Source organism: Natrix helvetica (assembly GCF_964273705.1).
Source record: "Natrix helvetica genome assembly, chromosome: 15".
Taxonomy (NCBI): domain Eukaryota; kingdom Metazoa; phylum Chordata; class Lepidosauria; order Squamata; family Natricidae; genus Natrix; species Natrix helvetica.
In genome coordinates this window covers 8520787-8541913 of record NC_138565.1, presented here as the reverse complement: position 1 = coordinate 8541913, position 21127 = coordinate 8520787, and the positions used below count along the sequence as shown (strand labels likewise).

Genomic DNA, 21127 nt, shown 5'->3' with positions numbered 1-21127 from the left:
AACAATCATACAGTTTGTTGTCATACAGATAGATTTGCAAAACAAGGAATATTCCTGCACTTTGCTTTATGATTTATCTCATGGTTACTGTGAAACTGTGTGAATGTATCAGTGCAGAGCATGTTGTCTCAGCTTGAAGAGCTTGGATTCATGGAATTTGAGAATTCCCACATTTATATCTTCTGAGTTTGCAGCCTTTTATATGATGTCAGGGTAAAATAAAAACCAACACTGCCACTTTCTTGCCTAGGAGTACCTGTAAAGATCTAGGACTACCTGCAGAGTTTGGGGGCAAGATAACCAACCTTCCTGAACAATAACCTTAAAAGACATCCCAGAGACAGTAAGCAGGGTTGAGTCAACAACAAGTCTCTGAGCCCCTCCCCCCTCTTCCCCCAACAACAACCCTGTGAGGGGGGCTGGACCGAAAGAGCGGCTGCCCCACGCTTGAACTCAGGGTCTCTTGCTCGTCCCCCCATTCCTCCATCACTGGATCTCCCTGGATCCCCTTTATAGGCGGCTATAAGGCCTCCGCCCCAGAGGAGCCCCCGGCCTCAATAGGGGGGGAAAGAGGGGTAGAAGTACCCCAAAGATCAAAGGGAGCCCCCCCGGGGAACCATAGCAACGATCTAAACTGCGCAGGCGCCATCTGGCAGGTTGCAGGAAGTGGGACGCAGATTGGTCGCTTTGTGGGGGGCGGAGATTGGCAGGAGGACTCCTTGGGGCGGTCCCTCCAAAGGAAAAGGCGGAACTTTTCGAATAAAAGGGCATTCTGGCGCAGTGCATGCTGGGAGTCGTAGTCCGGGAGGGTCTGTTTCGGGTCCGCTTCGTGGGAGGCTTCGGCCTGGGCCTCCCCTGCAGGGAAGGGGGCGCAGCCGTCACCCGCTTCTCTCTCTCTCCTGAAGGAGGACGGAGGAGCCCGGCGGGGGAAGGAAGGGAGCGCCGGCGAGAGGAGGAAGAGGAGAGCGGGCCCCGCGTAGCAGCCCTGCCCGGTCCCACCGCGGCTTCCTGGCCAAGTGTAGGTTTTGTTTGCCTAAAGTCACTTGCATCAACTCTCTTATAGTCCTAGGCACAGGAAGGAAGGAAGGGAGGGAGGGAGGGAGGGAGGGAAGGAGGAAAGGAAGGGAGGGAGGGAGGGAAGGAAGGAGGAAAGGAAGGAAAGAAAGGGAGGGAGGGAAGGAAGGAAAGGGAGGAAAGGAAGGAAGAGCCACGTGAGAGGAGGAGGAGAAAAGCGGGCAGCCCTGAGCACTTCTGGGAGATGTCGGGGAAAGGCCCGGAGGCTCTGGGGCTGCAGGAGGGATGAGACCAGGGGGACCCCAGGAAAGGGCGATGCGGGGAGGAGGAAACGGGCGGAGACCCCGGGACGGTCCTGGGGGGTGGAGGGTCCTTCTGAAGAGCCCGGAATCCCCAAAGGATCCACTCAGGAGAAAAGGAATATCAATGCGGGGAATGTGAAAAATCCTTCAAAAGAAATTGCCACCTTCAAAGGCATCTCGGGATCCACACAGGACAGAAACCATTGAAATGCCTGGAGTGTGGAAAGAGCTTCACTGAGGCTTCAGGCCTCCATCATCATCCCAAAATCCATACTGGAGAGAAGCCCTATAAATGCCCCGAATGTGGCAACAGCTTCAGTACGAGAAGAGACCTGCAGAGAGATGAAAGGATTCACACAGGAGAAAAACCACATGAATGTCCCGAGTGTGGAAAGAGCTTCAATTGGATGGGGAGCCTTTACAAACACCATAGAATCCACTCAAGAGACAAACCATACCAATGCCTGGATTGTGGCAAGGCTTTCTCTGCAAAAAGAAACCTTGATTCACATCAAAGAGTCCACTCAGGAGAAAAACCACAAAGATGTCTGCAGTGAGGAAAGAGCTTCAGTCAGATATATGTCTGAGTAATTCACCTGAATGATTTGTTTAGTCAAGTGTGATTAGACATACAAGGAATTTGCTTCCGGTGCAGAAGCTCTCTATGTACACGCAAAGTCACAGAATAATGATAACAGAATAACAGCAGTGGATGGACCTTGGAGGCCTTCTACTCCAACCCCCTACTAAAGCAGGAGACCCTTCACCATTCCAGACAAGTGCCTGTCCATTCTTTTCCCCCCGTTTATTGTTTTTATATCAAACGTTCCATTTCTATATTGAACCCTCTATTGTCTAGGTACAAAGGTGTTAAAAGTATAAAAATCATGACAATCATTGCAGTCATATTGATATACAAACATATAGTAGATAATATCAATCATTATTGTAAAAAGTAATATCTTCCCTATTGACATCAAGTGGATAACCAACAAAGTATTTACTAATCCACTTTAAATCTTTCTCATGTAATCCACATTTTCTCATATTTCCAACCATCTAACATTTTGTGGATTAACCATTTGTAAAATAACTCCCTGTGTTGTCTTTTTCTTTCATTTTTAACCTTAACCTATCCATTTCTGCACATTCCAATATTTTTAAAATTATATTCTCATCTCTGGGGGTTTCTTCATTTTTCCAGTATTGTGCATATACAATCCCAGCTGCTATTACAATATGTAGAATTACACGTATATTGCCTTTATTGTAATTTCCTGGTAGCATGCTCAACAAGAATATCTCTGGTTTTAGGTCTATGTGTTGTGTTATCACAGCTTCCAGCCATATATGGGTTTTATATTCCAAAACTTCTTTCCTTTTGGACATGCCCACCACATATGATAATAAGAACCGGTTATTTGGTTACATATCAACAATTAACAGATTTATCTTTGTACATATTCGCTATTCTTGCAGGTAAAAACAGCCATCTCTACAACATTTTATAAAGATTATAGTTTCCACCCCATAATTTCTGCCATTTACCTAATTTATTGCACAGCCAAAATTCTCAGCCCAAGTTATTATTTTTTCCTCTTTAAACTTAATATATTTAATTATATCAATAATTTAATACTTATTATTTATATATCCTTTTAATTTGGAACAAATGGCTGTTCAGTCTATTGTAAAAAACATCTAGGGAGGAAGCATCCATAAGTGTGTCATCCTGTTGCTTCACATTTTAGGCTTCAACATGAAATGATATATTAGCTTTTACCATGGCAGTCTGCACCTGTTTTTTTAAGTTTAAGAATGCATGTTTTCCCCTTCCTGACTAAGGCTCTTTATTTTAAGATGTGAGATGTTGCTTTTTCAGCCACTACACCACAGAGTATTCTGAGTGTCTAAATACACCTGCAACTTTCAAGAAAGGCACAAATCCAGCTGGGAAAGACTAAGACATCAATTTGTCACATGTGGACTTTTATCTGGAATCAATGTTTTCGGCTGTTCAAACTTCACAAGCAATCAGTGCACTTAATTGTTTGTTTTCAATTTTTATTAGTTTATCATAGCATAAAATATAAAACAAAGAAAAATACAAGTTTAGGGTAAAATAGTGGAGGAAGAGAGGAAAGAGTCCGGTAGAGGGGAAAGCATTAATTTCCTCAACTCCTTTAATGCAGTAGAATAAACAACATGGCATTTAACTTTTTATTTTTATATAATACATAGTTTCTGTAGTATCAAATCTAATTGGCAAAACCTAAAATAAAATTTCTTTTCCCTTTCTTAAGCCCAAAGTCCAAAAGTGGTTTCCAAGTAGAAACAAAATTATGTCCTTAAATCAGTCCGTTTAGCCGCCTCTGCTAACTCCATCAACTTTTGCAGCCATTATGGCCAGTTCCACAGCAAACTGGGGGCGCCTGAGAGGGGAGAAAGTGTGGGGAGCTTGGTGGGGGAGGTGGGGCAGAGAAAGGGCAGGACAAACGACCCCCATTCCCCCCCTCCCCTCCTTAGACACGTTGGGGGGGGCAATCATGTCCCCTACTTAAATATCCCTTCTGCACAACCCTGCGAGGGGAGAAGGAAAAGGGGCCGGGGGGGGGGGCAACAAAAGAAGGGCAGAGGGTGGGGGGCAGAGCAGGGGAAGGGGTGGGTGGACAGAGAAAAGGGGGATCAGATGACCCGCCATTCCCCCCCTCCCCTCCTTAGACACTTTGGGGGCGGGATCAGAAAACCCTGTCGGAGAAGCCCCGCCTCGAACACGGAGCAGCATGGGGCGAAAAGGCCGCCCTGGAAGAGCTGCGGAGGGTGGATGGAGGGGATGGGAAGAGCCAGCAGCGCAGGGGCGGAGCGAAAGCGGGGGGGGGCGAGGGGGGTGAGCACAGGCGACGAAGGCACCACTCCAGTAAGGAGCGAGGGGCGGAGTCACAAAGCAGGAACCGCCAATGGGATGGTGTAGAAGGCGCCGCATGCAAATATGCACCGGACCTGAAGAGAAAGTTTTCTTCCCAGGTTACGCAATCGGTGAATCATAAGGGAGCGACGGGAGGAGAGGAGGACGCCCCGCCCACATTTACGCAATCAGAGGAGCGACGGAAGTTCCCGGATGCAGGTAGGGCGCCGGACTGCGGGGAGTCGCCAGCTGAGAGCCTCTGCGGACAGGAGAGCCCTGGGAGGGAGGCCCATGACAGGCGGGGGCCTTGGACTCCCCTGCGGGTAAGGGGGCGCAGCCGTGACCCACCGCTTTCTCTCCGCTGCAGGAGGACGGAGGAGCCCGGCGGGGGAAGGAAGGAAGCGCCGCCTAGGAGTTGGAGGAGAGCGGGCTCCGGAGAACAGCCCTGCCCGGTCCCGACGCAGCTTCTCCGGGAGGCGGCGGGGAAAGGCCGGGAGGCTCCGGGGCTGCAGGAGGAATGAGCGTAGAAGTTTCTCCGATGCAAATGACACGATCTGGCAGGAAAAGCGCTTTCTTCCCTACTTCCGCAATCGGACCAGGAGAGCTGCAGGGGGCGGTGCCAGGAGAGGAAGAGGCGCAGCTTGGCCGAAAACGGGACGGAGGCTGTTCTGGCCCTCACTTCCGGATACAGAGAAGCGACGGAGAAAGAAATTCTATTAAGGGTAAGCATGTGCTCTGAGGCAGGTAGGGCGCAAGGGAGTTGCCAAGAGGTTCCTCCCGAGAAGGGAGACATGTGAGCAGGGAGAGGTCGGGCGCCCGAGGCCTGGTCTGACGGGTGAGGGGGACTGTGGAGGGAGGCCCGTGGGAGGCGGATGCTTCAGCCTGGGCCTCTCCTTCGAGGAAGGGAACTCAGCCGTGATCCGCCTCCCTTTCTCTCCCCTGCAGGAGGACGGAGGAGCCCGGCGGGGGAAGGAAAGAAGCGCCGCCTGAGAGCAGGAGATCCCTGTGCGGCTTCCCTGGGAGACGGCGGAGAAAAGCCTGGAGGCTTCGGGACTGCAGGCGGGATGAGCCCAGGGGAACCCCAGGAAAGGCGGCTGCCTGGAGGGCGATGCGGGGAGCAGGAAAAGGGCGGAGACTCCGAGACTGTCCTGGAGGGTGGAAGGTCCTTCGGAAGACCCCGGAATCACCAAAGGATCCAGGAGGAAGAAGAGAAATTTCTTCAAAGACACCTAAGGGTCCACACAGGAGAGAAACCTCATAAATGCCTGACGTGTGGAAAGAGCTTCAGCCAGAGGAGCAACCTTTATACACATCAAAGGAGCCACACAGGAGAGAAAATTCATAAATGCCTGGAGTGTGGAAAGAGCTTCAATCACAGGAGCAGCCTTTATACACATCGAAGGAGCCACACAGGAGAGAAACCTCATAAATGCCTGGAGTGTGGAAAGAGCTTCAGTCAGAGGGGCCACCTTTATACACATCAAAGAATCCACACAGGAGAGAAACCTCATAAATGCCTGGAGTGTGGAAAGAGCTTCAGTCAGAGGAGCAGACTTTATACACATCAAAGGATCCACACAGGAGAAAAACCTCATAAATGCCTGGAGTGTGGAAAGAGCTTCAGTCATAGGAGCAGCCTTTATTCACATCAAAGGATCCACACAGGAGAGAAACCTCATAAATGCCTGGAGTGTGGAAAGAGCTTCAGTGTGAGGAGCAACCTTTATACACATCAAAGGATCCACACAGGAGAAGAATGTCATAAATGCTTTGAGTGTGGAAAGAGCTTCAGTCAGAGGGGCATCCTTTATACACATCAAAGGATCCACACAGGAGAAAAATCTCATAAATGCCTGAAGTGTGGAAAGAGCTTCAGTCTGAGGAGCAGCCTTTATATACATCAAAGGATCCACACAGGAGAAAAACCTCATAAATGCCTGGAGTGTGGAAAGAGCTTCAGTCAGAGGGGCAACCTTTATACACATGAAAGGAGCCACACAGGAGAGAAACCTCATAAATGCTTGGAGTGTGGAAAGAGCTTCAGTCTGAGGAGCAACCTTTATCAACATCAAAGGAGCCACACAGGAGAGAAACCTCATAAATGCTTGGAGTGTGGAAAGAGCTTCAGTCTGAGGAGCCACCTTTATACACATCAAAGGATCCACACTGGAGAGAAACCTCATAAATGCCTGGAGTGTGGAAAGAGCTTCAGTCATAGGAGCAGACTTTATACACATCAAAGGATCCACACAGGAGAGAAACCTCATAAATGCTTGGAGTGTGGAAAGAGCTTCAGTCAGATTGGCAACCTTTATACACATCAAAGGATCCATACAGGAGAAAAACCTCATAAATGCCTGGAGTGTGGAAAGAGCTTCAGTCATAGGAGCAGACTTTATACACATCAAAGGATCCACACAGGAGAGAAACCTCATAAATGCCTGGAGTGTGGAAAGAGCTTCAGTCAGAGGAGCAGCCTTTATAAACATGGAAAGATCCACACAGGAGAGAAACCTCATAAATGCCTGGAGTGTGGAAAGAGCTTCAGTGATAGGAGCAGCCTTTATATACATCAAAGGATCCACACAGGAAAAAAACCTCATAAATGCCTGGAGTGTGGAAAGAGCTTCAGTCAGAGGGGCAGCCTTTATACACATCAAAGGATCCACACAGGAGAAAAATCTCATAAATGCCTGGAGTGTGGAAAGAGCTTCAGTCAGAGGAGCCACCTTTATACACATCAAAGGATCCACTGGAGAGGGAAACCAAATATATGCCTGGAGGACGGAGGGTCCTAGGGAAGACCCTGGATTTCCCAAATGGATCGACGAGGGAGAAGAGAAATATCAGTGCCTGGAATGTGAAAATCTTTGAAAACTAATGTACATCTTCAAAGGAATCTAACAATCCACACAGGAGAAAAACCTCACAAATGCCTGGAGTGTGGAAAGAGCTTCAGTGAGAGGATCCACCTTTATAAAGATCAAAGGATCCATTGGGAAGAAAAACCAAATAAATGTGTGGAGTGGGGAATGAGCTTCAGTCAAAGGGGAAGTCTAGATATCCATCAAAGAATTCACATAGGAGAAAAACCATATAAATGTCTTCAGTGTGGAAAGAACTTCACTAGTACTTCACACCTCTGTCAACATCAAAGAATCCACACAGGAGAAAAACCACATAATTGCCTTGAGTGTGGACAGAACTACACTCTGTTGCCAAAAGTATTCACTCATCTGCCTTTACTCGCATATGAACTTACTACAAGTGAAGTCCCATACCTAATCCTAGGGTTCAATATGACGTTGGTCCACCCTTGGCAGCTATAACAGCTTCAACACTTCTGGGAAGGTTCTCCACTAGGTTCAGGAGTCTGTTTATGGGAATTTTTGACCATTCTTCCAGAAGCGCATTTGTGAGGTCACACACTGATGTTGGACGGGTTTACGTGGGCTACCACTTCGTGGCTGAGTTTCTGTCGTTCCCAAACATTTCCATGTTCTTATAATACAGCTGAATGTTGACTGTGGAATATTTAGGAGCGAGGAAATTTCACGATTGGATTTGTTGCACAGGTGGCATCCATTCATAGTTCCACGCTGGAATTCACTGAGCTCCTGAGAGCGACCCATTCTTTCATAAATGTTTGTAAAAACAGCCTGCATGCCAAGGTACTTGATTTTATACACCTGTGGCTATGGAAGTGATTGGAACAATATAGTGTACACTGAGCATAGAAAGCTCCATTGATACCAAAGAATTCACGTGGGAGAAAAATGATAAACATGCCTGAGTGTGAGAAGATCTTCAGTCACAGTGTGTATTCAAGGAATTGAATTCAATCGCATATTCAATTTGGCCAAGTATGAATAGACACGCTAGGAATTTCTCTTGAGTGCAAAAGCTCTCAGTATACCTACAAAGCAACAGAATAAGGATATTCATGATAATAACTGTAATAATTCCATTTTGGGGCTGGGTGAGTAAAGAAGATATTAAGAATGTAAATAATAACTGCCAAGTAAGGGACTGTCTCAGGCTGAATAACAAAGTACTTTTTCAATTGTACATGTTGTTTCAACCTCCTGAAATTGTACTTTTTCAGAAGAGACTTAGGTTGACTCATGATGCCGTTTTCCATGTGAATGTTCTTTTAATGCAATGCTCATTTCAGTTGTTATGCTTAATATTATGGGATGTTACTGTCCATGTCTTTGATGTAAATGCAACTTAGCAGGATGATTTCTTCCATGCAATCAACTCTCTTTTTCTACTTTTTCTACTGTAAGGAGTATAAAATGAAACCCAGTTTTGTGTCCTGGATTCCCTCTTTTCATTGATGGAAATCTCTTTGCTACAATCCTCTAATAAATTGCCTTTAAATAATCATCCCACGCAGATCCAAATTGAAGCAAGTGTTCCCTGGTTGAATCTAAGGCTAATTTGGCTTTTATTGTTGTGGGTGTGAAAGAACTTCTCCCTGTCATTGTTTGATACAATCTATGTTGGTTTTACAAATGTCGGTAGAGACTCTCCCCAGATACCTGAAACTTCTGTCAATAGGATTCCTCTTCCAGCAGAAACCGCTACGAGGGACTCTTGAAGGCCAACAAACCTTTGTGAGATACCAGCCATATCCTCAAAGTGACTCCACCCTTTTAGCCTTAAACCCCTGGCTTTTCCCCAGGCGCTGGGAGATCAGACAATGAGAAGTTGGCATGGATTGATGCCAGTCTTTTGTTTGTTGGTTTTTATTTTCAATGTTTTATGTTTTTGTGTTGTATAGTTTTAAAAACTGCTTTTTGTGAGCTGCACAGAGCTGACTGAAAGATGGGTAGTTATAAAAATGTTTTAAATGAATAAGACTCATTAGGGACCTCTTTGATCTCCCATTAGGTGCAGAGACTAGGTGTTTCCCAGTTGTCAGGACTGTGAAAGCATTTCTGTGCTTCTTCATCAGCTAAAGATTCATCTAGTTCCCTGATGTCAGACTCGATTTCATTCAGGACCGCATCATGGTTGGGTTTGACCTGTGTGTGTGTGTGTGTGTTTTCAGGGTAGTGTGGCCATCTCATGATCACTTCTGTTGGGGGAACCTGGGGTGGCTAAGTGACCAAGGCAGGACTTCCCTCAGACCCTCCCTCTGTCATTATAATCTTCCTCCCTCCCTTCTTTTTCCTTCCCTCTTCATTCTTCTTCCTTCCCCTTTCCTTATTTTTCCTTCCTTGCTCTCTTTTCATCTTCTTTCCCTTTCATGTCCCTTCTTGCATGCTCAAATGCAAAAGGGGGAACCTTTCTTTTGCTTTTAGTTTTTTTTGCTTACAAAAGTGAAAGTGCAAGTGAAAATGGAGCTGTGGGAGGCACATTTTTCCTGGCAGAGGACTGCAGGAGGCCGTCACCGCTGAAAACGGGGCCCAGTAGAGCTGCACACATTCCTGCACACAGTGGGCCATTCCTTTGTTGTTTCCAGGACACCCCCATGGGCAATATACAAGCACCCTTGAGTTTGATACCCCTGATTTAGTTCCTCTGATTGGGTAGTCCGGAGTATATACCTATGGCAGTCTCATTCAGTTTTCCTTTCATATTAACCCAAGTGCATTCAAGGTGGTTTTCTTTTCTTTTGCATTTCTACCAAGGTTTAATGCAACTCCTCCTCCTCTTTTATTAGGCCTGTTTTGAACATTTTAAATCCTCCTGGTTTCTTCCCACCGTATTTCAGTAACTGCACCAATGTCATCTTTGCTCTCATGTATTAAGACTGTTCACTCTATTTATTCTTCATACTTTGGGTGTTAATGTGTAACAAGATGTCCTTTTTTAAAATTGTCTTCCTCCGTCTGCATTAGTCCCGGAGGATTGAGAAAATAATTTCCACAGAACTTTGCTCACAAAAAGTTTATTCAACAATTTTTATTTTTTCTCTCTACTCCGAGATCTCTGTCCTTTTGAATTAATTTGGCAGCTCTTCGACTTTTGAAGGGGAAAGGAATTAAAACTTTTTTGCTTCCTTCCCCCACCTGCCCTTTCAACAAATCACGAGAGACACATACTTCAAAAAAAATAAGTTAGCGATACATTCAAGTATACCGGCCAAGATGATCACTGCAACAGCTTTTGTTTTCTTCTGGTCTGCCGCAGCCTGGAGAAAGGGATGGGCCTGGCCTTCTCCACCAGATGACCTTCTCTCTGCAGCAGAGAAGTGGGACTTTGGCCTCCCGGCACGGAGACCCTTAACTGTGGCAAGGAGCAAAGGGTGGGGCTGTTTGCCCCAGCAGCCCCCATGCCTCTTCACTGCCCATGGACTGAGGAGAAAGTCTTTCTGGATGTGGCTGGAAGTGTTAAACTCTAAAAATCATCACAATCGTTGCAATCATATCGATATACATATAGTAGATAATAACAATCATTATGGTAAAAAGTAATATCTTCCATATTGATATCAAGTGGATAACCAACAAAGTATTTACTAATCCACTTTAAATCTTTCTCATGTAATCCACATTTTCTCATATTTCCAACCATCTAACCTGTTTTTGTGGACTAACCATTTGTAAAATAACTCCCATGTTGTCTTTTTCTTTCATTTTTAACCTTAACCTATCCATTTCTGCATATTCCAATATTTTTTAAATTATATTCTCATCTCTGGAGGTTTCTTCATTTTTCCAGTATTGTGCGTATACAATCCTATCTGCTATTACAATATGTAGAATTACACGTATATTGCCTTTATTGTAATTTCCTGGTAGCATGCCCAACAAGAATATCTCTGGTTTTAAATCTATGTGTTGTGTTATCACAGCTTCCAGCCATATATGGGTTTTATTCCAAAACTTCTTTCCTTTTGGACATGCCCACCACATATGATAATAAGAACCGGGTATTTGTTTACATATCAACAATTAACAGATTTATCTTTGTACATATTCGCTATTCTTTCAGGTGAAAACAGCCATCTCTACAACATTTTATAAAGATTATAGTTTCCATCCCATAATTTCTGCCATTTACCTAATTCTATTGCATAGCCAAAATTCTTAGCCCAAGTTATTGTTTTTTCCTTTTTCCTCTTTAAACTTAATATATTTAATTATATTATTAATTTAATGCTTAATAATTATATATCCTTTTAATTTGAAACAAGTGGCTGTTCAGTCTATTGTAAAAAACATCTAGGGATGAAGCACCCACAACTTCTGAAGGCAAGCTGTTCCACTGGTTAATTGTCATATATTGGAACAATGCTATCATATCATCCCTAGTCCTTCTTATCTCTAGACTAGCCTTATCCAGGTCTTCATATCCTTTAGTCTCCAGGCCCTTCATCATCCCAATTGCTCTTCTTTGCACTTTTTTCAATGTCTCAACAACGTTTTGTAATGATGTGACCAAAATTGAATGTAGTATTCAGGTGTGGCCTTACTAAGGTTTTATAAGGTGGTGGAAATAATTCATGTGATGTTGATTCTATGCCTCTGTTTACACAACCAAGTATTTCCCCAGCAAGAAACCCCTTGAGAAAAGGCCCAGAAGAGAGGAGGAGAAGACTGAGGCAAAGTTTAAGAAAGCAAGTTGAGTCACAGCAAGTTAAACAAAGTGTGTCATTCTTTAGCTTCACATTTTAGGCTTCATCCTGAATTTGACATGACATATTAGCTTTCTTAACATGGGAATCTGCGCCTCTTTTTTAAGTTTTAAGAACGCGTGTTTTCCCCTTCCTGACTAAGGCTCTTTATTTTAATACGTGAGAAGTTGCTTTTTCAGCCACTACACCACAGAGTATTCTGAGTGTCTGAATACACCTGCAACTTTCAAGAAAGGCACAAACCCAGCTGGGAAAGACTAAGACATCAATTTGTCACGTGTGGACTTTTATCTGGAATCAATGTTTTCTGCTGTTCAAACTTCACAAGCAATCAGTGCACTTAATTGTTTGTTTTCAATTTTTTAATAGTTTATCGTAGCATAAAATACAAAACATAAAGAAAAATACAAGTTTAGGGTAAAATAGTGGAGGAAGAGAGGAAAGAGTACGGTAGAGGGGAAAGCATTAATTTCCTCGACTCCTTTAATGCAGTAGTATAACATAACACTCTTTATTTTTATATAATACATAGCTTCTGTAGCATCAAATCCAAATGACAAAACCCAAAATCAAAGTTTTCCCCCCAGCTTAAGCACAAAGTTGAAAAGTGGTTTCCAAGTAGAAACTATATTCTGTTCTTTAATCAGTCCGCTTAGCTACCTCTGCTAACTCCCATCAACTTTTGCAGCCATTATTGTCCATTGAGGGAATGACAGTTTGATCATTTGCTTACTGATGTGTCACTTGGACGGAATATTATATTTCTGTACCCTGTGAAAAAAAATGACCCTTAACAATTTTTCCTTTGCTTCAATTACTTGATTTGTATTTGCATGTTCAGGTGAGCAAAGAAGCTACTTTACAAAGGTAAAAGTCTCCCCAAAGTGGAGGAAATTCATCTCTTTTCAGCTCCAGACCAAACTGGGAGCGCCTGGCTTAAAAGCAACAATCCCATATGATTAAAAACGATCAAGGACTAATTAAAAGGAAGAAGGAAGGGAGCTGGGTGTTCTCTGGAGCACATCTTCACCCACCTCCCCTTTCCTGAGAACAGAAATTGAATTTAAGATTTGGAATACAACTCTGATAAATGGGCTGCAAATAGAGGGAAGCTTCCCCAGAGCCCAGGAGACCCTCTGAAGACTGACCAACCTCTTGGGTGGCATCTTCACTCTGGCAACTGAGAGTAACTGGCAGTTTAGGCTGCATGGATGATGTCATAAAGCCATCAGAATTCGAAAGCAGATGACAGGTGCCTATCAAACCTCCCCTGCTCCACCTTTTCTACCTGTAACAATGCCAGGCAAATGTCTGTAAAAGGCAAGGAGACAAATCACTCAAACTGCCCATTTCTCACAAAAGAAGATCCAGATTGCTGGATGTAGACTGCCCCTTTCTAGGGAGGCTCCACTAAGACTCATTTATACATCCTCGGGTCAACCTCCCATTGAATTCCCTTTCGGTTGCCATGTTGTGTTTCGTTCCATCATCCCAGGTGAGCTCCCTCCATTATTTCTGCCTGGGGGCTGAAGCCTCTTTCACCCAAAGGCCTCCAGAGAAAGGATGGTGAGACGTTTCTGGAGGCAGAAATTCTCTCCCCGAGTTTTGAACTTAAGGCCTCATTTCTCTTCCAGAGATCCAGTCCAGGAAAAGGAATTCCAGCCTCCCTGGAACAGATTTTGCCAAAGGAAATAAGGTGGGGAAAAGGAGAGGTGTGGGGAGAAGAAAAGGGTGGAGCAGGGGTGGGGGGGTGAAAGAAGAGGGGTGGGGGTCCCAGAAGAAGGGCAGGCGTGGGGAGAAGAGGAGGGGCAGGGGGTGAGAAGGAAAGGGAGGGGATGGGGGAAAGAGGCAGGGGGTGAGGAGGAGTGGGAGGGAGAAAGAGGAAGGTGGGGAGCACCAGAGGAGGGGCACGACAGACGACTTCCCCCACCGTTCCGCCCCCTCCCCTCCTTAGGCACTTTCCGGGGGTCAATCTGGACTCCTCTCCCCCCCAATTAGGTCTCCCCTCCGAACAACCCTGCGAGGTAGGCCTGCAGAGGGAAGGCTGCACATCCCCCCCCTCCGTCAGAGCAGCGCCGTCTCGAAAAGGGACCAGGTTGGGGGGAGGGGCGAACTAAGGCAGGAACGGCGGATAGGCCACGGAGGGCGGAAGGGAGCGGATGGGAAGAGCCAGCAACAGAGGGGCGGAGCCAAAGGGGGGAGGAGTCCAGACGCCGAGCGGCCAGAACGGCACGCCAGTAAGGAGCGAGGGGCGGGGTCACAAAGCGGGCACCGCCAATGGGATGGCGTAGAAGGCACCGCATGCAAATTTGCTCCGGCGCCGAAGAGAAAGTTTTCTTCGCAATCGGAGAAACGGACGCGAGCGACAGGGGAGGAGAGGAAGCGGCCTCGCCCAGAGTTACGCAATCAGAGGAGCGACGGAGAGACGTGTGAGATTAGGCGACGGAAGTGCCCGGATGCAGGTAGGACGCGCGGACGGGTGCGAGTCGTAGACTGAGAGGCTCTGCGGTCAGAAGAGTCCTGGGAGGGAGGCCCCTGGGAGGCGGAGGTTTCGGCCTGGGTCTCCCCTGCGGAGAAGGGAAAGCAGCTGTGACCCGCCCCCCCTCTCTCTCTTGCCTGCAGGAGGACGGAAGAGCCAGTCGGGGAAAGGAAAGAAGCGCTGCCCGGGATAAGGCCCTGGCCGGTCCCGGCGCGGCTTCTCCAGGGGACAGCCGGGAAAGGCCGGGACGCCCCAAGGCTGCAGGAGGGATGAGCCCAGGGGGACCCCGGGAAAGGGCGCTGCCTGGAGGGCGATGCTCGGGAGTGGAAACGGGCGGAGACCCCGAGATGGTCCTGAAGGGCGGAGGGTCCTTCGGAAGACCCCAGAATCCCCAAGGGATCCAGGAGGAAGGAAAGGTATATCAGTGCCCGGAATGTGAAAAATCCTTCAAGAGAAATGGAAATCTTCAAAGACACCTAATGGCCCACAAGAGAGAAAGCCCTCATAAATGCTTTGAGTGTGGAAAGAGCTTCAGTCAGAGGAGCAAACTTTATTCACATCAAAGGATCCACACAGGAGAAAAACCTCATAAATGCCTGGAGTGTGGAAAGAGCTTCAGTCAGAGGAGCAACCTTTATCATCATCAAAAGATCCACACAGGAGAAAAATCTCATAAATGCCTGGAGTGTGGAAAGAGCTTCAGTCTGAGGAGCAACCTTTATCAACATCAAAAGATCCACACAGGAGAAAAACCTCATAAATGCCTGGAGTGTGGAAAGAGCTTCATTCTGAGGAGCAACCTTTATCAACATCAAAAGATCCACACAGGAGAAAAATCTCATAAATGCCTGGAGTGTGGAAAGAGCTTCAGTCATAGCAGCAGCCTTTATGAACATCAAAGGATCCACACAGGAGAAAAACCTGATAAATGCCTGGAGTGTGGAAAGAGCTTCCGTCAGAGGAGCAGCCTTTATAGACATCAAAAGATCCATACAGGAGAAAAACCTCATAAATGCTTGGAGTGTGGAAAGAGCTTCAGTCTGAGGAGCAACCTTTGTCAACATCAAAGGATCCACACAGGAGAAAAACCTCATAAATGCTTGGAGTGTGGAAAGAGCTTCAGTCTGAGGAGCAACCTTTGTCAACATCAAAGGATCCACACGGGAGAAAACCCTCATAAATGCTTTGAGTGTGGAAAGAGCTTCAGTCGGAGGAGCAACCTTTATACACATCAAAGGATCCACTCAGGAGAGAAACCTCATAAATGCCTGGAGTGTGGAAAGAGCTTCACTCTGAGGAGCAGCCTTTATATACATCAAAGTCGCCACACAGGAGAAAAACCTCATAAATGCTTGGAGTGTGGAAAGAGCTTCAGTCTGAGGAACAGCCTTTATAGACATCAAAGGATCCACACAGGAGAAAAACCTCATACTTGCCTGGAGTGTGGAAAGAGCTTCAGTCAGAGGAGCATCCTTTATAGACATCAAAGGATCCACATAGGAGAAAAACCTGATAAATATCTGGAGTTTGGAAAGAGCTTCAGTCGGAGGAGCCACCTTTATATACATCAAAGGATCCACTCAGGAGAAAAACCTCATAAATGCCTGGAATGTGGAAAGAGCTTCAGTCGGAGGAGCGACCTTTATAAACATCAAAGGATCCACTCAGGAGAAAAACCTCATAAATGTCTGGAGTGTGGAAAGTGCTTCAGTCATAGGGGCAACCTTTATAAACACCAATGGATCCACACAGGAGAAAAACCTCATAAATGCCTGGAATGTGGAAAGAGCTTCAGTCAGAGGAGGAGCCTTTATAGACATCAAAGTAGCCACACAGGAGAAAAACCTTATAAATGTCTTTAGTGTGGAAAATGTTCAGTAGGAGAGAAAGTCGGTATGGACATCATTCACACAGGAGAAAAACCACATAAATGCTACTCTGTTGCCAAAAGTATTCACTCACCTGCCTTTACTCTCATATGAACTTACTACAAGTGAAGTCCCATACCTAATCCTAGGGTTCAATATGACGTTGGTCCACCCTTGGCAGCTATAACAGCTTCAACACTTCTGGGAAGGTTCTCCACTAGGTTCAGGAGTCTGTTTATGGGAATTTTTGACCATTCTTCCAGAAGCGCATTTGTGAGGTCACACACTGATGTTGGACGGGTTTACGTGGGCTACCACTTCGTGGCTGAGTTTCTGTCGTTCCCAAACATTTCCATGTTCTTATAGTACAGCTGACAGTTGACTGGAATATTTAGGAGCGAAGAAATTTCACAATTGGATTTGTTGCACAGGTGGCATCCATTCACAGTTCCACGCTGGAATTCACTGAGCTCCTGAAGGCGACCCATTCTTTCACAAATGTTTGTAAAAACAGTCTGCATGCCAAGGTACTTGATTTTATACACCTGTGGCTATGGAAGTGATTGGAACACTTCCTGATTCTGATTATTTGGATGGGTGAGCGAATACTTTTGGCAATATAGTGTATACTGAGCGTAGAAAGCTCCATCGACACCAAAGAATTCACGTGGGAGAAAAATGATGAACATGCCTGACTGTGAGAAGATCTTCAGTCACAGTGTGTATTTAAGGCATTGAATTTAATCGCATATTCAATTTGGCCAAGTGTGAATGGACAGGCTAGGAATTTCTCTCGAGTGCACAAGCTCTCAGTGTACCTACAAAGCAACAGAATAAGGATATTCATGATAATAATTGTAATAATTCCAATTGGGGGGTGGGTGAGTAAAGAAGATATTAAGAAGGGTAATTAATAACTGCCAAATAAGAGACTGTCTCAGGCTGAATAATAAAGGACTTTTTCAATTGTACGTGTTGTTTCAACCTCCTGAAATTGTACTTTTTCAGAACAGACTTCGGTTGACTCATGATGCCGTTTACCATGTGAATGTTCTTTTAATGCAATGCTCATTTCAGTTGTTACGCTTAATACTATGGGATGTTACTGTCCATGTCTTTGATGTAAATGCAACTTAGCAGGATGATTTCTTCCATGCAATCAACTCTCTTTTTCTACTTTTTCTACTGTAGGGAGTATAAAATGAAACCCAGTTTTGTGTCCTGGATTCCCTCTTTTCATTGATGGAAATCTCTTTGCTACAATCCTTTAATAAATTGCCTTTAAATAATCATCCCACTCAGATCCTAATTGAAGTAAGTGTTCCGTGGTTGAATCTAAGGCTAATTTGGCCTTTATTGTTGTGGGTGTGAAAGAGCTTCTCCCTGTCATTGTTTGATACCATCTTTTCTATGTGGGTTTTGCAAATGTCCATACGGTGTAAGACCACCTCCAGATACCTGAAACTCTTTGTCAGTTGGATTCCCTCAATGGTCCCCTTGTCTTCCAGCAGAAACCCTCTCTAAGGCCAACAAAGCTTTGTGAGATACCAGCCATATTCTCAAAGAGCCTCTATCCTTTTAGCCTTAAACACCTGGCTTTTCTCCAGGAGCTGGGAGATCAGACAATGAGAAGTTGGACGGATTGACGCCAATCTTTTAACAAGCCTCAGTGCCATGCTGGCGCCCTCTGGCTTCTTTAAGAAGGCATCTTTACTGTGATAACTGACAGTAACTTGTTGGTTTAGCCTGCATGGATGAGGTCATAAAGCCACCAGAATTCTGTAAGAGATTACAGACCTCCCGTGGCATCCTATCAAAGGTCACCTGCTCCACCTTTTACACATACACCAATGTCAAGCGAATGTCTTAGGAGGTGAAAAAAGCAATAAATCAAGTTGCCTATTTCTCACAAGAGGCAGATTTTTGTATGTAGACTGCCTCTGTCAAGGGAAGCTCCACTATTAATGTAGCTCTGGGTGAACTTCCCATCACGTTCCCGTTCTTTTGTCATGCTCTTTTGTGTTTTGTTCCATCCCAGGTGAGCTCCCTCCATGATTTCTGCTTAGGTGAGACACTGTCTCCTGCATCCCAAAGTAATAATAATACTTTATTTACAGTCACAGACCAAACACGAACAGTACAAAAGAGACACAGCAGCCAGTCACCAAAAGCCCAACTAAGGGAGGATTCAGCTCTCTCCTCTAATGGTCACAGCTCTCAAGACAAATCTGGAAACCTGAGAGGTGATGTACGAGGAGACATCCCCAAGGCAATGCACATACAGATCACAGCCATCAGGACCAGAGGGGACGATTTCGGGAAGAGACAGTAACCTAGATCTGTCCGCGCTATACATAGGGCAAAATAGAAGGACATGCTCCGCTGTCTCAACCTCAGCTCTGTCACAAGGGCACAGCCGCTTATTAATCGGGAGCCTCTTGTAACAACCATCCAGAAGTGCTGAAGGCAAGACATTGAAGCGAGCTAGGGAAAAAGCTCTTCTATACTTGGGAATGGTTAGGATATAAAAATAGGAAGCCATCCTCAATCCATAGTTATTAACTTGGTTGAGAGTCAGGGGGGAGCAAGTTTTATTGGCTCTGGCTCGTAGATATTGTAAATCAATGTCCACGAGCCGTTGGACTATCCTAAATTGGGCATCCTTGAGGTCGTAGTTTCCCAAGGCATCCTCCGTGAAACCTAGCAGATGAAGTTTCTTCAGCAGCTCTTTCTCCCAGCGAGAAATATGGGAGTCTGTGAACACCAAGGAGAGGTAGCTGCCAGGAACTGCCAGAAAGAGCACCCAAAACCACCATTTAAAGGTGTTTATCCAGGCCATACATTCCACCAATCGAATGCCTAGTTCCAGGTATATCGAGGCAAAACCAACACAAGGGGGAAGACCCAGAAGTTTTCTAAGGAAAGCAGCCTGTGTTCTTTCAATGCAGTCCTTGAAGCCCCGTATCCATATGGGAATGCCATAAAGAGTTTGGGCCAGCGTTTTGGCTTTGTAAATACATAGGGCAGAGGGAATGAACTGGCCACCCTGGGTATAAAAGAATCTTAAAATCTGCTAGTGACTACAGGAGGCCGAGTTCAGCACCTGGGTTCGATGTCTAGTCCAGGCACCAGTGTTCTGAAATTGGATACCTAGATACTTAAAATGGAAAACCTGCTTAACAGCATTGCCACTGATATCCCAGTTATACAATTTCTGGGCTCTAGTAAACACTAGTACTTTTGATTTATCATAGTTAATAGCCAAATGGTTTTCAGCACAGTAAGACCCAAATGCAGAAAGTAATCTTTTCAGTCCTGGCCTTGACAATGAAAGGAGAACCGCTTCGTCAGCGTAAAGAAGAAGCGGGATCTTTGTAGTTGTCAGCTTCGGGGCGTGGGACTCAATATGTCCGATGTAACCAGCCAGGTCAGCATCCCAAAGTAATCCGGCAAACCAGGACAGAAAAAAAAAACTCTCTTCCTTGGACAACTTCTTCCACAACCAAATATTGCATAGCTTAATGAAGCGAAACCCCCCAAGGCACACGACCCTCTTCTGGTCCAATTCCAAATGTTGAGGAGTCCAGCAGTTAAAGGGACCCAGAAAGAAATCAACTTGTGTCATTTTGAAATGGCTTGATTTCCTGTTTCCTTTTCCCCACAATAATTGATTAGAATGAGAGGAAATTCACTAGCAGGAACCATTGGCAGGAGATTCTCCTCCTTAGGTCCTCTTTAAGTGGAGACGGTCTCCTTTTGTGCAAGAATTCCACATTCTTCTATCTAGAAAGAAGAATTTCCCTGCATCAAATAGAAGCCATGTCGTTGCTTTTTAAAAACACACTTGAGTACATATGGAGAGTTTATTTATTTCTTTGGATTCTGCCTTTGTTATTTCTGCAAATGAGGCAGAGAAGAAGATGTGGAAGAAAAGAGACTATTTGGAGCTCAGGGTTGGACTGAGGGGTCTTTGGAGCTCTCTGAGCCCCGCCCCCATCCAACCACGGTGACCCCTCCCTCCTCTCTTCCCCAAACAACAACCCTGTGAGGTGGTCTGGACTGAAAGAGCGTCCCTTGCTTTCTCCTGCTGTGCCTCCATCATAGGAGCCCTCTGGCTTCCCTTTATAGGAGGCTATAAGGTCTCCGCCCCAGAAGAGCCCCTGATCTCCCACGGCCTCAATTGGGGGAAAGAGGGGGGGGAGAAGGACACCAAAAATCAAAGGGAGCCCTCCGCCCCCACCTCCGCGGGGAACCATAGTAACCATCAACACCGGACGCACTTCTGGCTGGTTGAAGGAAGACGGACGCCCATTGGTCGCTCTGGGGAGGGCAACGATTGGCAGGAGGACTGCTTGGGACCGGTCTCTGCAAAGGAACAGGCGGAACTTCTGGGGAAGAAAAGGCTTGAAGCCACCACTTCCGGAAACAAAACGGGCAACGAGGGAGCTTCATCAATCGGCGACAGAAGAGCCCAGATGACGCAGGGGATGCTGGGAGTCGCAGTCTTGGAGCGTCTTTTTCGGAAGAGACTACGGGAAAGGGGACTCAGCCGTCACCCGCCCCTCTATCTCCCTCTCTCCCTCAACCACCCCACCCCGGCAGGAGGAGGGAAAAACCCGGAGGGGGAGGGAAGGAAGAGCCGCACCAGAGCATGAAGTCCCTTCGCGGCGTCTCCGGGAGACGGCGGGGAAAGGCCGGGAGGCTCCGTGGCTGCAGGAGGGATGAGCGAAGAAGTTTCACAGATGCAAATGACACGATCTGGTAGGAAAAGCGCTTTCTTCCCTACTTCCGCAATCAGACCAAGAGAGCTGCAGGGGGCGTTGCCAGGAGAGGAAGAGGCGGAGCTTGGCCGAAAACGGGACGGAGGCCTGTCTAGCCCTCACTTTCAGATACAGAGAAGCGACGGGAAGAATTTTTCCGAGGCGGGTGCGCATGCGCCCTGAGGCAGGTAGGGCGCAGGGGACGCCGGGA

At 46.1% G+C, this 21127-nt stretch overlaps 3 protein-coding genes across 4 annotated transcripts in view; all 3 read left to right on the top strand.

The window, feature by feature from the left end:
• The first annotated feature begins 796 nt into the window (after nucleotides 1-796).
• The window catches only part of LOC309399623 (uncharacterized protein), a 200301-nt gene continuing 179970 nt past the window's right edge, over nucleotides 797-21127 (top strand). Inside the window, exon 1 of the mRNA XM_081967627.1 lies at nucleotides 797-1018. The gene's annotated coding sequence lies outside the window, so the exon portion shown is untranslated. The remainder of the gene's footprint in view (nucleotides 1019-21127) is intronic.
• The window catches only part of LOC309399613 (uncharacterized protein), a 48085-nt gene continuing 31185 nt past the window's right edge, over nucleotides 4228-21127 (top strand). Inside the window, exons 1-3 of one of the 2 annotated variants that reach the window (XM_081967609.1) lie at nucleotides 4228-4440; nucleotides 4589-4943; nucleotides 5167-7028. In XM_081967609.1, the coding sequence (XP_081823735.1) occupies nucleotides 4739-4943; nucleotides 5167-7019 (2058 nt within the window). In that variant the 5' untranslated portion in view covers nucleotides 4228-4440; nucleotides 4589-4738 and the 3' untranslated portion in view covers nucleotides 7020-7028. The other variant, XM_081967608.1, reaches the window with a different exon arrangement.
• Nucleotides 13206-20811, top strand: LOC309399339 (uncharacterized protein; the record flags this gene model as incomplete). Its single annotated transcript, XM_081967075.1, has 4 exons — nucleotides 13206-13304; nucleotides 13444-13505; nucleotides 14432-15494; nucleotides 20285-20811. Exons 3-4 carry the CDS (start codon nucleotides 14558-14560, stop codon nucleotides 20809-20811), a joined length of 1464 nt encoding a protein of 487 aa, XP_081823201.1. The 5' UTR covers nucleotides 13206-13304; nucleotides 13444-13505; nucleotides 14432-14557.